We start from the raw sequence: 18,814 nt of genomic DNA on the forward strand, positions 1-18,814 counted from the left end.
CTCTACCCTCCTGTCTGGTTTCAGCTGTCAGGCAACAATTTCATAGTGGTGACGAGACCTATCATGGCTTTCAATGGCCTCGTTTGGATGAAAATGAATAAAAACCATATTGGCATGTACAACATTAATAAAATTACGTATTTTTCAGTTCAAGATTAAAGTCATGCTTGTTCTGTTGTGATCACTTAACCACCCTTAAAATGTAACAATACACAGAACACGTGATTTCCAATAAAAACAGTTTATTAGTTTATCCCAAGTAATTACATAGTACATTACAGAAGAGAGAGACCGGTTGGAAGTCCTGATAAAATAAACAAATCTGAAAAGGGTTAGGCACAAAAAAAATCAACATAAAATTACCTTCCAATAGTGTGGTCTTACCTGCGGGTCAGCTGATGATTTGCACTCTCTCTCTCACACACACACACACACACACACACACACACACACACACACACACACACACGCAGTGATATCAAAAGCACATAGAGCAGACACATAGTGACCCAAGACAAAAGCGCACACCAGGTACAATGATTGGTAAATTATGTTGTTAATCTAAATTAAATAAAAGAAATTTCATGCAAACAAAAGAAAAAGAAAACCACAGCACACAGACAGAGCCCAAAACATGCAGCATGCAGAACCCCCTGTAACATCACATGGAGCACACAGAGTAAGCACAACAGCGGCAAGGTCCCACCACCAGAACCAAAGCAATAAATAGCACACAAAGACAAAACAAAATATGCGGCATGCAGAAAACCACCACCAAATGAACAGACAGGAAGGAATAAAACTACTGCAACTAAAACAACTAACAACAAAAATAAATACTTACAACTAAATGATTGGACCTGTCTGGGAAAAAATACAAATGTTAATTAGGTTTGTTGTAGCGTGACTGCTGGGCTTGATAGAGGCTGATGGCCTCCTCCTTAGGAATTTGTTCGAATGATTTGGCGATGGGGGCGGGTGCACAGGCTGACAGATTGGCGCTAACCTCTTGAAGAGCCTTTGGCGATTGTGTGTAGCTCTCCCGAAGGGCCTCGATTAATGATGTTGCATAACCTGCAGACATAATAATAATGATAAAATACTGTTTAAAGATTGCTGTCACTGATCAGATGTCTCATTCGCCATGTCAAAATATGATACAACTGCATGACACGGCTTACCATATGAGGCCTTCTCTTTGATGGGACGCACTACATAGGCACCTTTTCTAAAACGTGGGTATCGCACGCAAAACTTCTCTGTTCCATCGCTTCTTCGTGCTGTCTCTCTGTTTGCATTAAAGTTATAATGTAGTGCCGCTAAGAGAAGCCTACAGAATAACAAATTTGAAAACACCTTTGAAACAAAAATCTTGTGAATGTATGATAAAATACTGCATTATGTATTCCATTGCACAGCACTGACCTGCTATACATGCCCAGGTATGAAAATCCAGTGTGCTTGGGCGCGAAGTGTAGGATGAGGGAGTGGAAGGCTTCAAGGGAGTAAGTCTGGTGCTGTGGAGACAGCTGTCTCACATCCTTCAGTAAGGACGTCTTTGTGATGATGCTCTCCAGTTTTATTGCTCCCATTGAGCCTGCAAAGACCAAGATATGTAGGCAGACAGACACACAGACAGACAGACAGATAGAGAGATAGACAGACAGATTTTTGTTTTCAATGGAAACACACATGAGATTATCCTGCATAAGAATTATAGAGCATGCATAATACTACATACTGTGTACTGTACCTGGTTCCAGCCACTCTTTATCACGTTGATCCCCCTCCAGAGGGGGATGAGCGCAACTGGAAAAGGCAGGGGTGTCATGGTCGTGGACGTCCTGGATATGATTGACCAAACTTCTCCATTTGGCCTCCATCACAGCTGGGTTGCCATCTGGGGTTGAGGCTGCAGTCCAGTAAAGATGGTTTACTATAGCTGGCCTCCACAACTGCAGCTGGTCACACTGCCTGTCTTTTGAGGCTGTATCCAAGGCCTTCCCCAGACCTGGTTAAGACAAATGGTATTAATTGAAATGCAATAACAAAAACTGCTTCAAGGTTCCAACAATGGATACATACTTTTCCCAACGTGCCACACATCAAAATAATGCTGTGTTCCCTCAGGGCACAGCTCTTCTCTCACCCATTTGGCAACCTAAAGAGTAGAAAGCAAACTTTGTGGATGCTTGCACTGTCTGGCCATCAGTGCATCAGCAAAAGTACAAAACATCCAACCTCAGTGCAATGCATAAATGTACATTCTACATCTATATTGTATTTACCTGGCGATGTCTGTCTGTGACAAGGGTTGACAAATGCAGGTCCTGCCTCCTCAGCAAGCGGATGCTGCGCTTGAGCCCCTCAAGCTCACACCAAGAGCTGTTGGGGACCTCTGAGCTCTGCAACATGACATAACAGTGTAAGTGTAGAATGTTTGTGGTGGTGAAGGAGGTGTGAAGGAACCAGAGGGTTGCTGATTTTTTGAATGATAGTGTCTGTCAGTTATTATAATACATATGACAAAAACAATTGTCTAAATGAGGTTGCATATTCCTCAAAATTAATTAATTTAATGTTTTTTTTTAGTCCATTTTTAGTCTAAAATTTCAGACATGATAAAGCCCTATGCATGGTTGTACTAGTGGAAAAGTGATATATAAGCTGCAGTCCACTCCACAGACTTAATTTAGTTGTTGTATAACATCAGGCTTACCTGAACTAGTTGCACATCCACCACCTTGTTCACTCTCTCCTCTATTAACGAGTATGAGCCGTACTTTGCACAGTGCCCTGGAGAATCTGACCTGGGTATAATTACAAATTTGAATTATGTCTCAAGTTTTTATTAACCAGTGTCTGTAAAGACAATCCACCTGCAATATAGAATCCAGGTTGTATGTAAAATTAAGTAATGCCATAGAATAAACAATTCTGCTTTACCTGCAGTCACCAGCAACAACTAGGCCTCCATCCATTGCCCTGAGGTCACTCAGATTCTTGGCCTGATCGTTCTGCCAGGCCTGAATGATGATAGGGATCGTGTAATGGCGCTGATGACGAAAGTAGGTGCTCACGCTGATGCACTGAAGACCAAACAGGGTCATCATTCGCAATGTCTGGGAGGCCAAACATCCAGTAAAATGAATGGCCCCACTTAAAAGGAGGTTGCAGGCTGGCATATTCCTGTGTAGGATCGGCTGGTTTTGCCAGAAACGCTGGTAACCACATGATGCACAGACCTAGATGTAAAAAAAAAAAAAATCAACAGTACATCAGGATTCAATATAGAGTAAGTAGTACTGTACATTACTGGTCAAACGTTTCTTGTTTTCAGTGGAAACACTCATGAGATTACCCTGCATAGGAAATATAGCAAGCAGAACATGATGACATTGTCACAGTAAGAAATAATGATTTTAATCTAAATTTGTGATAACAAAACCCTACCTGCTCTATTTTAATGAATGTCCCTCCCTGCTGCACGATTCTACTCTCACACTTCTCACAACAGGCCGGGCAGATGGCAAACAGGGCCATGAGTTCCGCTTTGCAAACAATGAATTTATCAATGCCACTAAATGGAAAAAAAAGGAGGAGGAGGAGGAAGAGGGGTGTCATTCAAACTACCAGATACACAAAAATGAAAATTCAAAGTTGGTCTATGTTGGTTTTAAATTATCTCACTTTTGTTGGGGGTGACAAGTTTGAAATGGCTCCTCCTCATCCTCGTCAGACATCTGGTCTTCTGGCACCCATGATGGATCACTGATGATGACAGAGGGATCCTCTTCTTCATCAGTTTGTTCAGGACTAGTGAGGGGGGTGGAAGTTTGCATCCTTAAAGTTGTTTGAGTCCCCACACTGACCATCTTGGGCTTTAGGTTCACCTGTACAGCTGTGGCAAAGGCAGTAAACATACTGTCATACACATATGACAATCATGGCAAATCTAAGAGGTTATGTTTTGGTGTAGGCTATGTTTTAATTTCATCAACGTGTATGGAAATGTCCTGCATGCATATAATTCGGCAACGTATGTTTTAGACAGCATATCAACCACTCAAACATTAAATCATCCCAGAAATACCCAAGATTTACCGTGAGACATTCCAAGGGGCTTCAGATTACATTGTGTCCCTGTGTCACAAGTGGAGGAGGAGGGCAAGGGGTCATCTATGGTAGCACTGTCTGCGGTCTCCTGCGTCGAGGCATCTGTCAACATCTTGCGCAAAAAAATACAAAATGGTCAGCAACACGATCACGGTTAAATACATATGAAAGAAATCCGTAATAGTCAATTTCCATCCACTTTAAATCAAGCAGCTAAATCAAACACACACACACACACACACACACACACACACACACTGTTGTGAAAGTCGCTTGATTATCACCAGTGATCCAAACACTAACTTTAGTCAAGGCGCTATCTAGCTAAATATGACAAGCTTCTGGACATTGAACTTTTATTTTGGTTTTCATATTCATGAACCACGAAATGTGCTTTTCTTATGTCAGACTGATAATGACTGTAGTGGAGGGGAAACACTATGTAGTATACACAGGGCTAGCTAACGTAAACATTCGCTTGAGGCTTACCGTAGCCAGCTCTCGCTTGCGGCGGGCGGCACTGATGTTAGTGCTTCTCGGTCTTGGGGCAGGGCAGGCAGAGAGGTGCGTGTGCACAGACGGCACGGCGGTCGGAATAAGCTGTACCTGGCTCAGCGTCTTCAGCCCAAGAGAAACCATCCTGATATCCCCTGGGTCGTAATCCTCCTCCCTGAAATGCGCGCTGCAGATCTTTGAGTTTGTGGTGACGGAGGTCATTGAAAAATGTGCCCGCCTAACACGGACAAATTGTACCCACTGTCTGAGGGTTGCCTTGTCCTTCATAGGGAAGCCATGGACCCTGTGTCCTGTTTTGGTGGAGTTTTTACATCCAGCACAAACACAGTAGTTCACCATTGTCAATGGTAAATTGAACTAGCCTATATATTTCTATCTATTTATCTATCTATCTAGCCGGTAGCTAGCTATCTATGCTAACGTTATGCTATCTATCTGCCTATCTCTCTATACTAGCCTATCTATCGATCTATCTGTCTGTCTATCTATCTATCTATATATATATATATATTATCTATCTATATCTATGTATTTATCTATAATCTGCGCTATCTGAATGCTATCTGAATGCTATCTGAATGCTAACTGAATGCTATCGCCTACTACTCGTTTCTCTAATCGCTCTCAAGGCGGGCTTTGGTAAATTCTCTCCCCAACGTGACGTAATGCAATGCATTGTGGGGGAAAGGAGGATCGTTGCAAACCGCTGTAAGATAGTACCTACTTTTTCGTATTATATTGCGTTTTGTGATACCCAACAACATAAAATACAATGGATAACAGTTTAAATGTTTAATACCAACAAGTAAACTGCACAAATTCGATGAAAAAAAAAACCTGCAACATGGCCTTTAACTTAAAGAAAGTACACTTTCATCACAATATTTATAAACACACTTAAGTACAATTTTTACAAATGCACTTTGTAATAATATCTAATTAAGTTTAATTTAAAGTAAGTACACTTTCATCACAATATTTCTAAACACACTTAAATACACTTTTTAAAAATGCACTTTGTAATAATGACTGATTAAGTTTTACTTAAAGAAAGTACACTTTTATCATAATATTTATAAACACACTTAAGTGCACTTTTTACAAATGCACTTTGTAATAATATCTAATTAAGTTTAACTTAAAGTAAGTACTCTTTCATCATAATATTTATAAACACACTTAAGTGCATTTTTAAAAAATGCACTTTGTAATAATGTCTAATTAAGCTTAACTTAAAGAAAGTACACTTTCATCACAATATTTATAAACACACTTAAGTGAACTTTTTACAAATCCACTTTGTAATAATGTCTAATTAAATGTTACTTAAAGAAAGAACACTTTCATGACAATATTTATAAACGCACTTAAGTGCATGTTTTAAAAAATGCACTTTGTAATGTCTACTAAGTTTTACTTAAACATACATTTGAAATAATTATGATTTATAGTGTTTTAAATTTATTAAAGTTAAAGTTATAAGTTATTAAAGGAAATTTATTTTGATGTATTGACTAATATATACTAAATAAAATAACAGTTTTAATGGAAAACATGGAAAATAATTGATTTTAATTCCAACTCAAGTGTGTTGTCCAAAATTAATTTATTAATGTATTTTAAACGTGTTTTGTCTATAATATATACTGTGTGCATTATGCAGTTGAAATGTATTTTTCCAATACATCTGCTTATACAGTATAATCCAGTACAACTTATTGTTGACATTTTTATCACCAGCCCTTGCTCTATGAACTCAACTAGTGTCAGCTTTCTACATAATATTTTAAAATAAAATATAATATATGAGAGGAGCCTAATAGTATGTGTTGTAGCTACTTTACATCTGTGAACATAATACTTTCAATATCATTATGTTGTTCTAAGTCAATTAAACACACATTTAATTGTATTAATTGCGAGCAAAAGTTAAACAAATGTAAACAAAATGAATTTGCATTTAAATTCAGTTAAAATACATTTAATTTTAATCACACTACACTACATTGAAAAAAAGATTGACTTTTAGTCAGGTTAATGAGTAAAGTTTTGTGAACTTACAGAGTTTAACAACACAATGAGTTAGAACAACTTCATCTTAAACAGAAAAGCTGAAATAACATTTAACCATGCATGATATGGTTGAGACTGCAAGCCTGTGTACGGATCTAATTCCATCGTCAAGTTTGCGGACGACACTACGGTGATTGGTCTCATCAGCAACAACGATGAGACTGCCTATAGGGAGGAGATCAAGCACCTGGCCACATGGTGCACCGAAAATAACCAGCTCCTCAACACCACCAAAACGAAGGAGCTCATCGTGGACTTCAGGAAAGTGTCAAGAGGCACACACGACACCATCCACATCAATGGAATGGCTGTTGAGCGTGTCTCCAGTTTCAAGTTCCTGGGGACCCACATCTCGGCGGACATGACCTGGACAACCAACACCTCCAGCCTGGTCAAGAAGGCTCACCAGCGCCTCTTCTTCCTGAGGACACTGAGGAAGAATCAGCTTTCCTCCACTATCCTGGTGAACTTCTATCGCTGTGCAATAGAAAGCATCCTGACCAACTGTGCTACAGTGTGGTATGGGAGCTGTTCTGTTGCAGAGCGCAAGGCACTGCAGCGGGTGGTGAAAACCGCCCAGCGCATCACTGGGACTCCACTACCTGCCATCGAGCACATCCAGAGGAAACGCTGTCTGCATCGAGCTCGCAGCATCCTTAAGGACTCCTCTCACCCAGCCCACAGACTGTTTTCTCTCCTGCCTTCCGGCAGGCGTTTCAGGTGCCTCCGGACCAGGACCAGCAGACTAAAGAACAGTTTTTTCCCCAGAGCTGTCTCTTTATTAAACTCTAACCCTCATTGATCCCACTCCCCTCATATACTGATTGACTCTCCTCTCCCTCCTCACACCTGCCTCCATTTTGTTATTTGCAATACTATAATGTTCATTTGCACTGCTGACTGTTATTACAGTAACAACTGTTTACATATGCATCTTGCACTACTACCTTGACTGGAATATGCTCATTTGCACTGCCGACTGTTTATTTACAGTACCGACTGTTATATATACATTGCAATATCGTACCTTAACTGTAATATGCAATTACTTTCCACTGCACTCACTCGGATAGCTTCTGTCCAAACTTTATTTGCACTACTTTAAATCCATTGTTATACTGCTCATTAGCCTAACTTATACATATATCTATTTGTAAAATTCTGTTTATAGTAATATCCATCTGTATATTATGCTCACATTCTGTTTATAGTAACAGCCATCTGTAGATATATTCATAGTACATATCTATCTGTAAAATTATGTTTATAGTAACAGCCATCTGTATATTATATTCAGTACATATCTATCTGTAAACATTCTGTTTATAGTAATAGCCATCTGTATATTATTATATTCAGTACATATCTAGCTGTAAATTCTGTTCACAGTAATAGTTATCTGTATATTATATTCATAGGACAATCTATCTGTAAATTTTTGTTTATAATAGTATTCAACTCTATATTTATTCAGTACATATCCATGTTCTGCACTTATGAACCACTGTATATCCTGCACTTGCTGCTATTGCACTTCTGGTTAGACCTAAACTGCATTTCGTTGCCTTGTACCTGTACTTGTGTAATGACAATAAAGTTGAATCTAATCTAATCTAATATATGAATATGTTGTTTAATGCGCATGCGTGAGAAATACTATGACGCACTACTTCACTACAGTTTGAAAAATGCGCTATGTTTTGCGATCCGTTTGCGATGCGTGATGATACTGATGCTAGCCAAACTAGAGAACAAAAGGAGCACCACGTTTGGATGTTTGTTTGCAGATGAGACATTATGCTGCAAATAATCAGTCAAGTAAGTATATCTTGATACTTTCTGTAGTTAATTTTTTTTTTCACCGTAACATGTCAGTTGCTGAGTGCATTTTAATCGCAGATATTATAAACTCAATAGACTCGGGAGGTGAATTAATCATGTTTTCAATAATTTATATATGATTGCATTCTAATAATGTCTTACATTGTAATGTGAGGATGGCGTGTGTGGTCGTGTTCGAGGAATTTGGTTGCTGATTTTTTTTTTTTAACTAAACCGACTTTTAAAATTATTTTAAACAAGCTACTAAAAATTCGAAGACGTTTAGGCCTACATGTAATACAAATAATCAATCTTATAACCACCATACATATTTAATATATTACCCACCTCAAGAAAAAATGCTTGTAATATGTTCAATTTCATTTTGTATTTAAAGAGTTGTTCAATTACTATTTGTTTTGGAATATGTAATATTTTTGTGTTTATCTGGATTTAAACGTTCATTTTGCAGGATCAGTTCATATTTGTTATTGGAGATACAGTGCAAGCGGTGTGGAATCACAGACCTGTATTGATGAGGTGATGTTACAAGATTTATCATGACAGCACATCCTGATCAAGCTAAAACACTACTTTCAAGTCACTAACTATCCCTATAGCTTTTAAATGCTTTGAATCTTTTGCATGTGCAAGTAATAAATTCCCACCTGTGCATTTACACATGCGCCTATAATCATCATATATTTTATAGGTAACAAACCAAAGGAAGAAGGCTTGCAGCATTGCTGTGTCAACCGTGGTAAATACAGGAACAGGAACATCCTTCATGAAGATAGCTACTGTATGTGGGGCAAGCTTAAAATGTAAGATACCTTTCTTAATTTGCATTGGTCCTGGGTTTGCAAGGGTTATATATCTATATTTATGTAATTGATAAAGTTATGCTTAATTCCCTGTAAAGTAGCAATAAAAAGGTTCTCTATTTTTAATCACTTTAAGCCCAGTGTCAGTAAAGATGGCATAGTCAGTGGAATCCTGGTGTTTGTGGGAAATAGAAGGAACCTTGCCCAGCTTTCTACTACGATGTGGCCCTGATGACTGAGGTAATCAATCACATCACACATTCATCAAAAGTTAACAGTCAAAAGTTTACATACACCTTGCAGAATAAACTGCTTCATCAGGGTAGTACTAAATAAAAATAAAACGTATACATTTTTGTGATCCCTATTATTGCTAAAATTGTTAACATATATATGTGTATATAAACTTTGAAGCGCAACTGTATATCTATCTCTTTCATTCAATTGAGCCAAATATAATAATGGACTGGATCTGTTTTATAAACAAATTTTCTGTTCTTTTGTGTTTGGTTTTTTCCTCAAGGCATTTTTTCTGACTTTCCTGCATCTTTGAAACATTTCCATTCACATAGTCTCTGGAGAGCATCTGGGACATTGACATAAACAGCACTTTCCAACAACTTAAAAAATTGGGTGACAAATAATTTAGTTTTTTTGTGCTTTTGGGGTTCTTCAGTTTTTTTTTTTTGTTTTTTTTTTGACAAACTTAGATTCACTGTAATGCTGGAGTAAGCATTTGGTCCTGTTTAATGTTGGTGCTGGTAAAGGTTTAAAGGGATACTCCACTTTAAAATGAAAATTCTGTCATCATATACTCACCCTCATGTTGTTTCAAACCTGTATGAATTTCTTTCTTCTGCTGAACAGAAAGAAAGATATTTAGAAGAATGTCAGTAACCAGACAGATTTTGGTACCATTGACTTCAATAGTAGGAAATAAAATCAATGGTACCAAAAACTGTCTGGTTACTAACCTTAGTCTAAATATCTTTCTTTCTGTTCAGCAGAAGAAAGAAATTCATACAGGTTTGAAACAACATGAGGGTGAGTATATGATGACAGAATTTTCATTTTAAAGTGGAGTATCCCTTTAAGAGCTAGCCTAAATAACAAGGTTCGGTAACACTTTTAGGTCTTATTTGTTAATATTAGTTTATTTTTTAGCCAACATGATCTAACCAAGACTAATATTATCTTACTTTTGCTAATAAATGCTTAAAGTATTATTGATTCTTAGTATTTTTGTAAAGCATTACACAAAGGTCTCTTTCCAAAACTGTTTGTGTTTATGCATAGTGTTTCTTGGTGTTTTCTTGTGCATCAACAGAAAGGTTTTTATGTATTTCTTTTAGAGATTATTTTGTCAGTAAATTTAGAGGGTTTTACATTTAGTTTTTGTTGATTGTAATATTGCATTTAATTCACACTTAAGTGTATTGTTCAGGGCCGGATTATCCATAGACGGGATTGGGCGAGTGCCCTGGGGCACCAGCCAATAGGGGGGCACCAAGTGATTAAGAGAATGACTAGACTTTAAAATATTTTTCATGTTTTGTATATATTATTTTGCTGGAAGAGATGCAGATACAAAATGATCAGTTAATAATACAATATACACCGAGAGAATATTAATTATATCCATAAAGAATTGCGATTTGGTCAGGTGACAGGTCACAGTGCATTTGCCCCTCCCCCAGTCCGAGTCGAGCCCGCCGATTTAAAACATTAAATTCAAAATGGATAGGCAGCATCAGCTTAGCGGTTGTGCCAAACGTAAACTAAAAATAGAGAAAATAACACGACAGATAGCCACCCTTCAAAAAGTACCTGCGATATCAAGTTTTTTTCTTCGAAATGAAGAAAAGACAGAGGCATCAGCATCACCAGCAGAAGGCACTAGCAGCAGCGAAACTAATGCCTCAACCGGTACGACTGAAGCAGCTAATGTGAGCAAAGACGATAACGTGCTGGAGAGTGGAGGCAACGGAGAGGATGAGGGCGGGTTGGCTCACGAGATTGATGGAAATACACGTAGGTTGGAGGATCAGGTGCAGCCGCCGGCGCTGCCAGAGGATTTTACCATCTCAACGGACCCTGAACTATGGGGAGCTATCACGGACCACGTCAGGGAAGTTGCTGTTTCTCAAGGTCCTGCGGCCTATCAGAATAGGGCGCCTAAATACCCAGCATCTGTGCGGGACATCGGTATTGGAAGTAAAACGCGATCACTTACCAATGATTTATTGCATTGTTGCCTCCCAAACAACGAGGTAGTGTCTAGAGAGTGGTTAATTTACTCACCATCAGCAGGTATGGTTTACTGTTTTGCTTGTAAACTGCTATCCTCACAATGTAATGCTTTTACGTCTGGGTTCTCTGACTGGAGACATCCTGAGCGAATTTCGGACCATGAGAGGAGTGCAAACCACAGACACAGCATGCTGGATTTATTGCGCCGATCGAAAAATGTGGGCACAGTGGATGCTTCGCTCAGGCGGCAGAGGGATGCTGAGGGAAAATATTGGAAGGAGGTATTGAGGCGCATTGTGGCTGTAATTAAATTCTTGAGTGAGAGAGGCCTAGCATTCAGAGGCGATGATGAACTTTTGTGCTCTTCAAGTAATGGCAATTACCTCGGATTACTGGAACTTATTGCACAGTTTGATCCGTTTTTAAGAGAACACATAGAAAAGTATGGTCAAAAGGGACGAGGGACAACATCATACCTGTCATCCACTGTGTGTGAGGAGTTCATTTGCTTGATGGGTGAGAAAGTAAAGAAAACAATTGCAGACGAACTACAGCATGCTAAGTATTTCTCAGTCATCGTAGATTCAACCCCTGATATGTCTCACGTTGACCAGTTGACATTCGTTTTTAGATTTGTCAGCGAGGAAGGGAAAGTGGTGGAAAGATTCATTGGTTTCGAGCCTATTCACAGCCACACTGGAGCAAGTCTTGCTGAATGCGTAATAAAAATGGTTCATGATCTGGGGTTAGACTTGGCAAATTGCCGGGGACAAAGTTACGACAACGCCAGTAATATGGCTGGTAAATATAACGGTCTTCAGGCACATCTGAAAAAAGTTAACCCTCTGATTCATTATGTGCCTTGTGCTGGACATTCACTTAATCTTGTTGGTGTAAACAGCATTGACAACAGCTGTAAAGATGCGAGTGATTTTTTTTTATCTTCTTCAGTCACTGTATGCATTTGCTGCCGCATCCCCTCACCGTTGGAGTCGGATATTTAACAACAAGGATCTGAAGATCAGCTGTACTCTTAAACCACTTTCAAATACTAGATGGAGTTGTAGAGCAGACTCCACCAAAGCTTTGAGAGAAAACTACAGTGCAATAAGAGAGGCCTTGGGAAGGTTCGCCACAGATGCAGAGGAAAAAAATGACGCAAAGCGTGAGGCTGCTGCGCTCGGTCATAAACTTGATAAATTGGAGACTGCAATAATGGCAAATCTATGGGATACTGTGCTGAGTAGGTTCAAAGCCACAAGTGACACGCTGTAGAAGCGTGATATAAACTTGGATACTGCACAGCGTTTGCTAGAATCTCTGCATTTGTTTGTGGCAACACTCAGAGATCAATTTTCTCAGTTTGAAAAGTCATCACGGGACATGAAGTGTGTGACTCATTTCTATCAACACGAGACACAGCGGGTGAGAAAAAGAAAAATATTTGCAGATGAGTCCACGGAAAATGACGAGTCCTAAATGGAAGTCAGCGATTTAAGGTGGAAACATATAATGTGATCATTGACAACTTGCTGTCCTGTCTTTCTAAACGCATTGATGCATACAGGGACTTGAATGAACTATTTGGGGTTTTGTTTGATAACGATACAGACTGTGATTGTGTGCGCAAACGTGCTGCTGCGCTCTCATCCACATATCCACATGACCTGGACAGAGACTTTGGAGATGAACTTCTTCAGTTCAAGAATTTCGTGCGGGAAGAGAAAAATCGTTCACCAGAGGATATGATGCAAATTCTACGAAAAAATGGGCTACAGACTACTTTCCCAAGTGTATTCGTTGCACTCAGACTGTTCTTAACCCTGCCCGTTACCGTGCGAGGGAGAGATCATTCTCTCAACTTAAAAGAGTGAAAAATGAACTCAGGACAACCATGAGATAGAAGCGACTGTCTGCACTCTCCCTGCTGGCTATTGAATCCGAACTAGTCAAGGGAATTGACTTTGAGGAATTAATTAACGATTTTGCATGCACAAAGTCTAGAAAAAAGATGTTATGCTAAAGGTAAGGCTTATTTGCCATTACTTCTGTGCACATATGTGACGATGTTGTTGAAAAGAAATTTGTGGAATGTTTTTTCTTTTTTCTTTTAGCTGGTTGCTTTAGAGATGCTTGTAAAGTTCAGTATGTGTGTGTGTTGCTGCCATCAGTCTCTATGGTGCTGAATTCAGCTGTTGATATGGTTGCTTAGTTACAACAGTCTTTCTTGGGCTTGCTTATTTGGTATATGTTTGCAATGTTTTTTAGACATATAGGTTTGCATGTAGTATACATACATACAATTTTCGATGGAAATAAAGATATTTAGTATGACATGTTCATGTTGTTCATGCAGGTGGGGTGCGAGGCCCTGTGCGAACTTGAAATGCGAGGCCCTGCTCTTTTATGTGGATGCTCAATTGCGCATGACACACGGACGTAGCTGTTCTAGTTCTATTGCACGCATAACCTCGCTGCAATACGTTTTTATCAAGTAAAATAATACAGCATAATCATGCACATAGTCTCAGAGTCAGCTATGACTTTTTGCTATTTATTTCAGAGGGAAAAAATCAAATGTCCAACGAGCGGCTTTACATCAAGTCAGCTCGAGAATTTTCATGTGAATATATACATAGATCCGCCTATGTTAAAACTTGTATCTTAATGGTCCAGTGGAAGAACTTTCGCCTGTCGTGTCAGACGTTCTCGGTTCTAGTCCGCCCTCGGATAGTATTTTTTTCGTATAGTTTTTTCCCTCATCAAAACCGATTATGTTCATCAGTGATTGTATATCAAGCAGGGACATATTTGTGTGCATTATGTTTGGTGATTTCACCAGAACGAAGACAGTATTCGCAACGGATTGAAGCGCGCGTCCGAGTGAAGTTAGTGCGGTGTGTGCGCGAGCCACACGAGAAAACACTGTATCCGCCCACTGATCGCAGCGGCAACGAGCACTTTGATCACTTGATTTAAAAAAAAACATTTCAGCGCTAGATCATCTCTTATTTAAAAAACGAACGAAATGAATGCTCTGCCAGTTAACTGGCAAGATGTTTTATAAGATGTTTTATTTGTAGAATTGTTATATTCGTGCCGCGAGATGTTTTAAAAAGTGGTGGGGACAACAACAAAAAAATATGTAAACAAAAAACAAAAAAACAGCAGGATTGCGAGGCCCCCTAGTGGCGCGAGGCCCTGTGCGGTTGCACAGTTCGCACAGTCTATGCGACGGCTCTGGTGGGGGGCACTTCAAATGTGGTCACCCAGGGGCACTACACGGTGTTAATCCGGGCCTGGTATTGTTAACTGACATTAAAGTATATTTTAAATCACATTAATTGAGTGTCATATTGTGTAGTGCACTTTAAGTATATTTTAAAAACACTAGAAGCAATTATGAAAGTATATATAAAGTTGTAATAAAGTACCAATTAAGTTGTTCCAAAAAATCACTCTTAATGGCAACTTATTGCATTTTATTTCAACTTAATATGTGATATATTTTAAATTAATTGCACTTAATGTGCATTCAGTGTGTCGAAAACATTGCATTTAATTCACACTTAAGTGTATTGTTAACTGACATTAAAGTATATTTTAAATAACATTAATTGCGTGTCATTATATTGTGTAGTGCACTTTAAGTATATTTTAAAAACACTAGAAGCAATTATGAAAGTAGATATAAAGTTGTAATAAAGTACCAATTAAGTTGTTCCAAAAAATCACTCTTAATGGCAACTTATTACATTTTATTTCAACTTAATATGTGATATATTTGAAATTAATTACACTTAATGTGCATTAAATGCGCCGAAAAGATGGCATTTAATTCACACTTAAGTGTATATATTTAAAGTATATTATTTATGTAATAAGTACACTTTAAAAAAGTACACTTAAGTGCACTTTTTTTTCACAAGGGTAATTAGGTTAATTAGACACAGCAGTACGTCCCACTACACTCTGTTTAAACAAACTCCATCCACTGGTCCCTTAACGCTGGGTTTTTGGGGAATCTGTGCAGGGTTGTCTTGCCCTGGCAACCAAAAACCCACTTCTTTGGTGACATTGACTTCCAAAAGCCGAGCAGAGCGCTTTGATGGCGAACTGCTTTCGCTCTCTTGCTCTGGTCTACGAGTGCGCGCGCCCGCACTCTTCCAGGAGAAGTGCCCTTAGGACCCATATAAGGAAATTCCGCCCCAACTTACGTCACGCAGACCCATTCCATACTCGAAAATAACTTTCCGAAACTTGTGACAAACCGGAAGGACATTTTTTGGCACAGAAATACTCCTTCAAACGTACAATTTAATTTTTGAAACTTTGTCCATGTTTAGCATGGGAATCCAACTCTTTAACAGTGTAAAAAACTCAGTATGCATGAAATAGCATAAGAGTAAAACCCTGCCCTCTGTTCAATATTCCGTTTCACAGGGAAATACGTCACAGCACTGGAGAAAAGTCGTTTGCAACTTCCGGTTCACGCGGACTTTAATACAGAGTCTGCGTGGCTACAGGACCTTCCCAAAGCAGCGATGCACGAGCATCCAGTAGTCTCCACTGGTCCCTGGTGACTAACTAGCCCCACGCAGAGTGGTTTGGACTGCTCGACTGGCTGGGGTCACATTTGCTTTAAAAAGACGAAATCACCCTCACTGTGTAAGAGTACACGACCCACTTTCTTAGTGTGTAAATATTGATAGGCCTCAGTACTTTTATAATTTTCATTGCTGCTCCATCAACTCTTTCTGACAGGACGAAGTAGATAAATATGTCCCCATAGGTTACCTCTGGCCACTTCTCCATATCGTCTACCCACGTTAACAATGACGATGGATGGGACAATATGAGACCATCTGATCATCAGACGAAGTTTTCTCCGTGCTCCCAATTTAAAACATTTACGGTATCAACGTTATTTGTCATTTCGCTAAAGCTTTGGCTAGCTATAAACAATCTTCTAACTACTGAACTAGCTACCGGATGTGCCGTGTCAGTTTAGCGGAAGTCGGATGAGAAAATGCGGAAAGAGTGAAGTATTAACAGTGGGAGAGGTGGAATAAGGTGTAAGGGTGGATTTCCAGCAGTGGTTCAGGCTGCAAGACTGTCTAATAACTAAAGAAATGTTATTAGCAAGATGGTAGAAAACTGCACATTTCTTGTCTATTCCACCCACTGCCACTTATACCAACGACAGAAATAAGCGCAGTTACAATAGCTTAATATGTGGGAGAGCGTTGCTATAGAGAGTGACAATATTGTATTGCATTTACCAAGGCAGCCAAGCTTTATGGACTCCTCGAGTTCAAGAAATCGTAAATCTGTCCATGATTACTAGAGTAGCACTTCAAAGTCAATACCAAATCAAAACTAGTTAGCACATTAGTTGTAATTGAAAAGGTTTAATGACAAAATATGGTTATGGTACACTTAAAATAGTTACAAAATATATGTATGAGATGATGATAACTTATACCTGTTCTTTACGGTTATCCGGACCACACCTATTTCTGAATTCAAAAACCACACCTATTTCTGGATAAATTATTTACGTGTGGTCCGGATAACCGTATAGTACCCTTATACCATTAATCTTACCCAGCATATATGAAAAATGTTACCAGAGAGAGACAGTTGGATACCAAACATTTATAAAACTGAATGATAATTGTTAACATTTTATTAACAGTGGGAGAGGCGGAATAAGGCTTATACTGTAGCGGAGCGAGAGCTCTTTCCATGTGGAGTCTTTGCATTAAAGTCATACGAGCAAGTGGATTCTCTCTTCTGGAAGTGGACCTTCTCAGTTCAACTCAGCTGTTATTGGTCAAATAATCACAGACAGAAACACATACAGGAGAACTGAGAGCTCTTTAATTATATTAATGATAGAAGAGAGAGAATACAGGACAGTCTCTGACTCGATATGAAACACTTCTATAAAGACACAACAATATTACAAATAACTCTCTTCTGATTTCCATGCAAGCCCTGGTTAATATTTGTATATAAACTTAGTACTCTTCTAATATATTCTGTGCACTTTAAATCAAGTCTTTTTAGGGATAGTTCACCCGAAACTGTCCACTGACTTCTAATGTATGGACAAAGAAATCTCTAAATATTGTCTTTTATGTTCCACAGAAGAAAGAAAGTTATCCAGCTTTTGGTCGACATGAGGGCATATGTACATTATGTCAATTTTCATTTTTGAGTGAACCATCTTTTTAATACAGTTACATTAAATCATTTAGCAGACGCTTTAATCCAGAGCGATTTACAAATGAGGAGAACAATATTAGTTAAACTAACAATATTCAAGTGCTGTGAATAATAGCATGAATAATAGTTATTTGGTAAAAGAGTATAATGTACATGCATTAGGAACACAAGCAAGACTATGGGCCCTATTTTAACGATCTGAAACGCAAGTGTCAAGCGCAAAGCGAAAGTAACTTAGTGGGCGGGTCTTGGGCGCTGTTGCTATTATACCGGCGGGATAAATGACTCTTGCGTCCAGCGCAAATCTAAAATGGGTTGGTCTGAAGTAGCTTCATTACTCATAGGTGTGGTTTGGGCGTAACGTGAAATAAACCAATCAGAGCCTCATCTCACATTCCCTTTAAGAGCAGGCGCGTTTGTTCTATAGCGGATTCCTATTATAACGGCGGATTTGCCAGACGCACGCGAGGAGCGGTTCACAGCCGAGGAGACTGACGTTCTCGTCAGGGACGTTGGGGATGGAGAAACACACCCAAATTAACTTCGGTTAAACAGGCGTACGATAATTTGGGTAAATGTGTAAGCTAGATGTATGCTTTTATAATAAACTATCTATCTATCTATCTATCTATCTATCTATCTATCGTAATAATGTATGATTTTGCAAAAATGATAACTGCTGCGTCTGTGTGTAGATGAGAGAATTAAAGTGTGTGCGCATTGAGCACATGCTACATTGATTATGGCCAAGCATGCACCCTTAAATTAGCATATGAATAACATGTGCAACGCGCCACTGACTTTAAACTAGTTTTTTTTTCGGCCAGTGGCGGAATTGTTTTCTAAACATGTAAAATAGCATGAGGGAACGTTTGCGCCGGAACACGCCTCCTCTTTGACATTAAACTACTTGATGTTGTTGATCTGTCAGTCTATCGGGGGAATTAATGAGAATAAAACGTGCTTTATACAACCCTCCTCTC

The 18,814-nt window shown here is 38.9% G+C and overlaps 1 protein-coding gene across 2 annotated transcripts; it reads right to left on the reverse strand.

Annotated features, from left to right (window-relative positions):
- Positions 1-276: 276 nt before the first annotated feature.
- On the reverse strand, positions 277-5,211 carry LOC311292813 (uncharacterized protein). Of its 2 annotated transcripts, XM_084412628.1 has the most exons (13): positions 4,606-5,211; positions 4,105-4,228; positions 3,691-3,901; positions 3,454-3,580; positions 2,947-3,245; positions 2,720-2,810; positions 2,289-2,405; positions 2,086-2,161; positions 1,754-2,011; positions 1,426-1,597; positions 1,182-1,330; positions 1,007-1,074; positions 277-864 (listed from the first exon to the last, which is right to left on the reverse strand). In XM_084412628.1, the coding sequence occupies exons 1-13, from the start codon at positions 4,969-4,971 to the stop codon at positions 847-849; spliced, it is 2,076 nt and encodes a 691-aa protein (XP_084268754.1). In that variant the 5' UTR covers positions 4,972-5,211; the 3' UTR covers positions 277-846. The 2 variants fall into 2 exon arrangements, with proteins under 2 accessions (XP_084268754.1, XP_084268753.1); XM_084412627.1 differs by lacking the exon at positions 277-864 and having other exon boundaries at positions 880-1,074.
- Positions 5,212-18,814: the final 13,603 nt, after the last annotated feature.

This window comes from Rutilus rutilus (assembly GCF_951802725.1).
Source record: "Rutilus rutilus genome assembly, chromosome: 6".
Taxonomy (NCBI): Eukaryota; Metazoa; Chordata; class Actinopteri; order Cypriniformes; family Leuciscidae; genus Rutilus; species Rutilus rutilus.